The following is a 9600-nucleotide window of genomic DNA, read 5'->3' on the forward strand; positions in this document are numbered from 1 at the left end:
TAAACACAGATCCCACTAAAAGGAACTTCTGAATCCGTAATAGCATCACTCATGTCGTTGATATATGGGGACCCATAATAGGTACCAAAGAATATACAAAAGAATGTATGAATAATCATTTGTACAATTATGAATGAATGGAATAATATGGAAGGAGATCCGAAAGAATGAAAGTATAATTATTCGAAAAGAATGAAAGAATATTGGCTTAAAAAATGAATGCAAAGATGTATTTTATTAGAATAACAACGTTCAGGCATGAGCCTATTTCATAAAGGAATTCTTATTGCCTCTAGGCTGAAGGCAACAAGTGTGTTTTAAACATTACTCTGAGTAATCTCTAAATACTACAGGGGCTTCTTCTGCAGTCTAATTATTTAAAACACTCACAAGTATATAAGGGCAAAAATCTGACAAAGTCTCTTCTTCAGTTGTTTCATCGTGAACACTTCTCGACACCCCTTCATATTCAATCATGACTGGGTACTGGATGAACCATCTATCTTGACAATACCCATGTTGATGAATTTTTTAACTAGCTTTTTGAAGGTAATGCAATTTTTTATAAAATGCCCTGTAATTCCTGCATGATAATCACATTGTGCACTTGCATCATACCATTTGGGATACGGGGGCTGTGGAGGCTTCACATGTAAAGGAGCAACAACATGCGCATTAAATAAGCTTTGATACAACTCATTGTACGACATTGGAATTGGCGTGAACTAGAGCTTTTCAGTATCCGGCTTCATACCTAATTCTTGTCTTGATGAACCCTGTTGGCTAGCAATCGGTTTGCCGTATGTATTCACGCTGTTCACCTCATTTCTCTTTTTTTTGAGGCTTGCCTTCTGTTATTTCCTCCAGCATCAATCTTTCCGCTCCTTATGGCACTTTCAATCATTTCACCATTCATGGTTATGTCAGAAAAGCTTTTTGTCGCACTCCCTAACATATGTGTGATGAACGGAGCTTTCAATGTATTTATGAATAACATTGTCATTTCCCTTTCCAAGAGCGGTGGCTGAACTTGGACGGCGACCTCCCTCCACCTCTGTACATACTGCCTGAAGCTTTCATTTGATTTTTTTTTCCAAATTCTGTAAGGTGATTCTATCAGGAACCATATCTGTCACATGACTGTACTACTTTATGAATGCCTGTGCCAAATCTCTCCATGAATTAATCTGGGTACGGTTCAATCGATTGTACCACTTGGATGCTGCCCCTGTGAGGCTATCCTGGAAGCAATGAATCAAGAGTTGGTCATTATTGACATAACCGGTCGTTCGTCTGCAGAACATGGTAATATGAGCTTCGGGGCTACTGGTTCCATTATATTTCTCAAACTCCGGCATTTTGAATTTGTAAGGGAGCACTAAATCCGGAACCAGACTCAATTCTTTAGTATCCATCACATAGTAGCCTTCTGCACATTCCATCGCTCTAAATTTCTCTTCCAACCATTTGTACTTTTCCTCTAGCTGTTTTGGCAATTCATCATTCATTTTCTCCTTTCTAACCGTCTCATCGAAATCAAGGATAGCAGGATTAACAAAGTTGGCTCCGGGGTTAGAGCCTGATCCTGCCTGGAGATTCAATAGCGTTACAATGTCACCCGGAGGATTAATGGTAACAGAAGACCTACGCGGGTATATCTCAACTTGTTGGGGGGTAAAGTCCGGAGGATAAACAGGTCCCTCATTGTCTCCTTCTTCAATATTGAGCACAGAGGCTTTTCTTTTATTAGTTCCTTTGTTGAACCATTGAGTTAACTGAGCCATCATACTCCCTTGAGATTCTATCATTTTGTCTATCATTTTTTGCTGCTCATTCATTTGCTTTTGAAGATGCTCGTGCATTTCCTTTTGGGATTGTTCTAGTCTTTCCATCCTTTGATCCATATCCTTAGTTTTCGATCGAGTACCGTAGTAGTGTTTGGTAGGTTGATTGGTTTCCAGATTAACTGAGGAGTGATTAGAATCTTTTAGTGGACTTTAATGCATATGATATCATGTAATGTGAATACATGCAATGAATGCATAAAGAGACGAAATGCCATAACATGTAAATAAAACACGAAAAGTCAGTATCATATAAACATATAATATAATCGTAAAATTCCTACTCGGATATCTACTAGGGTTTTAGTATAGTTCTACTTAGGGTGGATTCCTAAGGTTCATTATATGAGGTTTGGCTTCTAGAGTAAAGGTACCCGAACCAGCAGATTCCTCAATCCTCACCCATTATAGGCTTATATGGATCGAGTTCAATTCAGGGGAATACATTTCCCTATGGCTACACGGAGATGAAAATCTCACGAAGACATAGGTACGGATGTATCCCGAAAGCAATCCACTACCCTACACGGAGGTGAAAACCTCACGAAGGCATAGCTTCTTACTCCCACTTAAAAGGGTAAAATTGTTCAACTCATTAAATGTATAATGCAAAAAATATTTAAGTGATAAGATAATGAATGCGAAAGGATGTCATGAATTTTTAAAAAAAAATTTTCTCGACCGTAAGACAAAAATTAATCAACTTTGTGGCTCGACTCTCTTTTTTTTTTAAAAAAAATATCCCCAGTGGAGTCGCCAAGCTGTCGAAACCGTTTTTTTGAAAAACAAAATTTTTAGGTTGTCGACTTTAAAAAAAACAAAATAAATGGGAGTCGCCACCAATCTTTTATTGAGGTGTGATTGGATCACCTAAAAAAAACGGCTTTGGTCTGCGAGTTTTAGAAAAACGGATCCGGGAGTCAGTTACGTACGAGGAAGGATTAGCACCCTCGTAACGCCCAAAATTGGTACCTAGTTAATTAATTAGTGTCTTAAGGTCGAGAATTTGGAAAAAAACGTAATCCTTAGCAAAACTTAAAAGGCTACGTATTAAGACCCTTATTATTTCAGAGAAAGAAGATACCACACCCAATGCGTTAGGGCACAGCATTCTAATTTTCCCCAAAATGAATCGGGCCAAAATACTTGTACAATAAAACTTTAAAAGAACATCCACTTATCCAAGATTTAAGAAATCACACCCAATACGTTAGGGCACGATTCCTCTAGAATCCCAAACTCGGAATATTTCCTTTTCTTTAAAAGAACATCCACTTATCCAAGATTTAAGAAATCACACCCAATACGTTAGGGCACAATTCCTTTAAAATCCCAAACTCGGAATATTTCCTTTATTATTTTAAAAAAATCTTCATTTCGAGAAATTAATGCGTCACATCCAATACGTTAGGACACAATGTGTTGAATTCCCAATAATGAGTTTTTTTTTTGATTGAAGAGAAATGCTTGATTATCGGATTTAACGAAGAAAATCGGAACCCAATACGTTAGGGCTCAATTCCCTTGAGAATCTTAAATACGAACATTATCTCAATTTAAAAAAAAATTTCTATCTTTAAATTTGAGTAAAAAAAATGATGTAATGTGATTTTATACATGAAAATGCTATAATAACAATAATAACAATAATAAATACATCATCGACATAAAAATAATATAAGCAAATGAATAAACGAAATAAAAAAAGGTAATCCATGACATGCAAAATATTAAGTGTAAACACAATTATACAATGGATGGGATAGCAAACAAATAAATAAGGATCAAAAGATGTACACATGGAAATTATGAAGATTAAAATATACATATAATTTACAAATAAAATTGTAGGTTATGGAATTTATATATAAATACAACACATAATATACTTATGAAAATAAAGAAAAAATAATTATACATACATATATAAAATAATAAAAATAAGTATATTTTAAAAAGGAAAAAGGTGAGTATTTAATCACTTAAAACGTAAATATATACATATATATGAAAATATTCATTAAAAAATAGGAAAATATTCGTTTTTTTAAAATATATATATGTGTGTACATATAAAAGGAATATATATAGATAAAAAATTAGAATAAAAATAATAATTACACTATTAATTAATAAAATAAATAAAAGAACATAAAAAAAACTAAATTGAATTGCAATTAAAATATAAGGGTAAATCCATAAATAAATAAAAGTAAAAGGACTAATTTGAACGCATGAGTTACATAGAGAGGCTGGAAGGGAAATTTTCCCTTCTCCTCTAAAACGGTGTCGTTCAAAAGGATTAAATTGGAATTTAAAATAAATAAAAGGGTAAATTAAAAAATAAAGAAAAGTTAATTACAAAAACATTAAAAGGCGGAGGGGCTAAATAAAATAAATAAATAAAATTCGCAGTGGTATCATCTTCTCCCTTTTTTAAAATCGTAAATAAGTAAAAAAATAATCGAAAGAAAAAAAATAGTAAACCACCTTTAAAAAACTGCCAATCGTTCTTTTTTTATTCCTCCTCTTTTCTATTTTTTTTCTTTTTTTTACAATGAAGTGAGAGGCCTCTATTTATAGTTGAGCCTCTCCAAATTCAACGGTACAGATCAATTACATCAACGGCTGAGATTAAAGGGTATCTACAAATTAAATCTCTAAGATTACAAAATCATATATTCTAAGATTGCATATCATATCTAAGATTATATATCATATCTAAGATTGCATATCATATCTAAGATTGCATATATCATATCTAAGATTGCATATCATATCTAGGATTGCATATCATATCTAAGATTGCATATCCTCAAAAATTATGTTTCCATATGTGAGCCGGGCTAAAATTGGGTATTACAATTAGCATGCTGTATTTTCTTATCAAATTTAATGTTTTCTTTTGATTTCTTATATTAAAATTTTTTTCACCTTGTTTTGGTGTATGAGTTAGCAACAAATTAACTTATATTTCTGAGTTGTTCACATTACTTGTTTTTGAAAAAGAGTGAAAACTTTTACTTACTTGGAAGAGATGTCATTTTTACAAAAGTTTTCGCTAAATCTTCTAATTTCAAGTTTAAACTAATACAAATTATTTTTTATGGTATGTTTAACAATTGTAATAAATAGGTATTAAATAAGTTTTTCCCTCATGTTCTTACCTAATAAGACATTATTGTTGGTACTCTCTGAATCCACTAAGTTTATTGAGATGTCTTCAAAATTCCTTCCCAATTCAGTAAGAAAATCTGGCTTTGCGGGAATGGGGCAGATCGGAAAATTTAAAGTAGACTGATGGCAAAAACAAGAGAAAAAGTTGACTAATTATTGAAGGTATACACTACATTTTACCCCAACAAAGTATAGCTCAACAACATTTAACCCATTAGACCCAAAATTAAAAGTAAAAAATGGTCAAATAAAGAGTTTTCTCTATTCCAGTTCATCAAGGTATGCTATTTTTTTTTTTCTGTGATTTAGTCAATTTTTTAAATTCAGACTTAGTCAATTGGAGGCAATTGATCATACGCCACTTCTTCAGCATCTGAGAGCAAAATCTCATCAAAACCATTTTCTGGTTCGGTTGGATCTGATACTAACCGATGACGTAAAAAAGAAGGCAGAGAAGGCAATTGATTGCTCGTTAAAGGTCCTAGTTCAATGCCGTCGTGTAATTTCAAGAGGTTGTTGGCATCACCAGGAACTTTGGTACATATGCATAATAACAAGAATTGCGATTTCCAAACCTGTCCATTAGGAAGTATATTTCTTTTGCACTGAGGGTCGTTCTCTACTAGACGTACAGGGACTTCAATGCTTGAGTCAGACACTGCCTGGTGTATATATTGCTGCAATAAATCAGCGCAATGGTTCACATAAGATTCATAACTGACAGGATACCGGGCAGAGTTGGAGAAGAATGTGTCATGACAAGGATGGTGTTAAATTATATGGCACTACCAAAAACTTGAGTCAGAAGCTTCAAAAGAGGGAAGGCACTACAATCCATGTTAATAAAGTGAAGCCGCTCAAAATATAAGACATCTGGAGGGGGTTTTCTAATGTATTTCTTCACAGACAACATAATCTTCCTATTTCTTCTCGCATAGGGTAGGAAACCAGGGGTATCGATGAATGTTACTTTAATCCCATTAACAGTTCCCACAACCTCTCCAATGCAACCAGTGGCAAGCTGAAATGCGTCGGCCTCAGTTTTCAGTTGATCGAAGATAGAATTTATGGTTGCACTCTAGCCAACCTCAGTTTGGCCAAGTACAAGTATTTTAACAGAGATATCTAGTTCAGGCAACCTAGATGCTCTTACTATTGATTCGGCTATCTCATTGTTTAAGTTCACTCTTTTCAAATTTGATTCCCCTACTCGAATCAAAGTTGCTAAGTGCATTCCATATAAAACTTTTGCCACCAGAAGACTATCTTGAGTTTGCCCCAACCGCTGGAGAAGATGCAGGAACTTATTCTGAAGATTCTCAATCATTGCCATTTGATCCATCTTTTTTCTAATAAAACTAATGTTTGATAGATCATAATCTTCAACAAGGATTTGCTGCTGGGAAGTATAGGGATCATTATCGTGAATACTACCAGAATCAGGAGGCACCGACAACACTACCAACCTGTTGGCGTGAGATGAACCTAATGAAAGAAAGATCAACGCCTTGGTGGTTATAGAATTTACACAATCTATTGAGTAACATTTAGTCAACATCGACTAATAAGTGATAAAAGTAACATATTTTAATCCCGTTCTTAATGTATTTTTGAATAATTATTTATGCAAATTGGTGAATTTTATGATCCTAATTATTTAAATTCATGTTTCTATATTTAGGAGAACATTTGGAGCAAAATGAGCAAAAAATGAGTGAAAATCAAACATTTGCAGCAGATTTCAGGACCCACACGGGCTGGACACATGACCATGTGCCAGACCGTGTCGATGTGGCAACTCGCATCACAAACACGCAGAAAAACATAATTTTTAGGCTTTCTGGGCATTCTAGAGCCTATAAATACCAAATAGAAGAAGAGAATAGGCAGCCATCAGAGAGTATTGAAGAAAACAACTCGAAGAACACCATTGAAGCCAACTCTAAAGCAGACTTCCATCAAGATTGAAGACCGCCTTTTAATTTCTTTGAAGTTTTTATGAATTTCTTTATTTCTTGTGGTTATTCTGTCTTAGAAATGTTTTTATTTACAATTATGAACTAATTCTCTAGATAACTAGAGAAGATGAACCTTATGATGAATTCTATTATTTGATTTCTATTTAACGCGATAAATACTTGATTATTGTTCTTAGTTATGTGTGCTTATTTCTTGTTTTAATATTTCCTGAATATTATTTCATGTTTAATGTGCTTAAATCAGAGGAGGAAAAATCTCTGTTTAAGAGTAGATCCAACATAATTGAGTGGAGTTGCATGCAGTCCTAGAAATAGGACGACATAAATATACCGGATTACAGTCAAAGCTAATAGGGGAATCTATAGATCGAGTTAATGCGACAATAGGGGTTTTAATTAGAAAGAAATTTCAATTAATCAACCTAGAGTTAGTTGCTCTTACTCTCGAAAGAGATATTAGCATAATTTAGGGATTTCAACAGATCAAGATACCAAGTGAATAAATCGTTTAATTCTTATTCATAATGATATATGAAGTCTAGGTGGATTCTTTCCTGGGTATTGTTTAGCTTCTTGGTTATTATTCAATTATTTTCCTGATTTATTCTCTGTTGAGTTCTTTAGTTAATTAATTTAGTGGATTTTAGCTTAAACCAATCACTCCAATTTGTTGGTTAAATAATAGGAAAATGATAATTACTAGTAATTTTAGTCCCAGTGGATATGATATCTCTACTCACCGTAGCTATACTATTTATCGATAGGTGCACTTGCCTTTGTCATATTTTTAGTTAGTTTCATGACTATCAGGTTTTTGGCGCCGTTGCCAGGGACTGAAATATTAGGAAAATTTTATTTCTATTAATTTAGCCATTTTTATTTTATTTTTATATTTTTGTTTTAATTTAATTTCTACATTTTAAATTTTCTTTTGGTTGCTTCTGGCAAGTTCTTTTGGTTTTTTACTAGAGGACACCCGTCGAGACCATTGCTTTTTGACAATGAGATTGAAAGTACTGCTCGCAAAAATCGTAAAGAGGCTAGAGAAGTAAGGCAAAGTCAAAAGAATATAGTAGACGAACAAGAGGAAAACAATATTACCGAGGAGATGGGTGATAATCAAAATATTCAGCTACCTCCTGTAGATCCTGTTCCTTGTACTATGTATGATTATGTCAAGCACACTTTGATTGTGGTTGAATTAAGTATTGTGAGACCTACTATTGCTGCAAACAATTTCGAGCTAAAGTGAAACACAATTCAGATGGTGCAACAATATGTTCAGTTCGATGGTTTGCAAGATGAAGATCCAAACACTCATTTGGCCAATTTCTTAGAGATTTGTGACACTTTCAAGATTAATGGTGCCACTGATGACGCCATTCACTTACGAATGTTCCCTTTCTCGTTAAGGAACAAGGCAAAATAGTGGTTAAATTCTTTACCATGAGGTTTTATCACTACTTAGGCTTAAATGACCGAGAAGTTTTTCTTGAAGTACTTCCCATCGGCTAAAACAACTAAGTTGAGGAATGACATTTCTTCCTTTGCCCAAATCGATTTAGAGACATTATATGATGCATGGGACAGAGTCAATGACTTATTGAGAAGGTGCCCTCATCATGGGTTACCTCTATGGTTACAAGTACAAACCTTCTACAATGGTTTGAATCCCTCGACTAGGCAGTTAATTGATGCAGCAACTGGTGGAACACTGAATAATAAAACACTTGAGGCAACTTATCAGTTTATTGAAGAGATGACATTGAATAATTATCAATGGCAAGTCATGAGAACAAAATCGATGAAAGCATCTGGTGTTTTTAATTTGGATGCAGTCACCATGTTATCAAACCAAGTGGAAGCACTGAATAAGAAAATTGATGGTTTATATTTTTCTACGCAGGTGAATCTAGTGATGCAATGCGATGCAAATGGAATGGGGAATAATTCAGAATGTTTACCCTTTGGTCTTAGCACAAAGAATGAGCAAGTTAATTATATGGGTAACAATTTTAGACCTCAAAATAACCCTTATAGTAATAACTATAATGCAGGTTGGAGGAACCATCGCAACTTTTCTTGGGGTGGTCAAGAAAATCAAAAAACACAACCTTATCAGTAAGAGAAGACCTTGAGGAGATGTTGGCAAAATTTATCTCGGTATCAGAAACTTGTTCTTAAAACACTGAGAAAGCACTAAAAAATCAGTAAGCATCAAATCAAGGACTTGAAAATCAAATAGGATAGCTTGCTAAATTAGTTTTGGAAAGACCACAAGGTAGCTTGCCTAGTTATATGGAAACTAACCCAAGGGAGCAGCTTCATACAACTACTGTTTGAGACATGGAAAGGTTAGTTGAACTTGAATAAAAACTGAGGCAAGAAGTTGTGGTGAATAATGATGAGGTTGAGGAAGATAAGAAAGAGCAAAAGCCGATTGTCAGAGAATACAAACCTCGAGTTCTAATATCCAAACACGTTGAAGAGAGACCACACAAACGAACAATATGGTAAATTTCTTAAGCTTTTACAAAAATTGCACATTAAATTACCATTTGTTAAAGCCTTTTCACAGATGCCAAATTATGTCAAATTCT

The 9600-nt window shown here is 34.0% G+C and overlaps 1 protein-coding gene and 1 non-coding gene across 2 annotated transcripts; both read right to left on the reverse strand.

The window, feature by feature from the left end:
* Positions 1-5264: 5264 nt before the first annotated feature.
* Positions 5265-6579, reverse strand: LOC105793195 (translocase of chloroplast 90, chloroplastic). Its single transcript, XM_052634804.1, is given in 4 exon segments — positions 5265-5306; positions 5308-5359; positions 5361-5751; positions 5754-6579. Coding segments are annotated over 4 exon segments (1311 nt in total).
* Positions 6580-8522: 1943 nt separating this feature from the next.
* Positions 8523-8629, reverse strand: LOC128032192 (small nucleolar RNA R71). Its single transcript, XR_008188320.1, has one exon. It is a non-coding gene; the product is annotated as a small nucleolar RNA R71 (small nucleolar RNA).
* Positions 8630-9600: the final 971 nt, after the last annotated feature.

This window comes from Gossypium raimondii, chromosome 8 (assembly GCF_025698545.1).
Source record: "Gossypium raimondii isolate GPD5lz chromosome 8, ASM2569854v1, whole genome shotgun sequence".
Lineage (NCBI taxonomy): Eukaryota > Viridiplantae > Streptophyta > Magnoliopsida > Malvales > Malvaceae > Gossypium > Gossypium raimondii.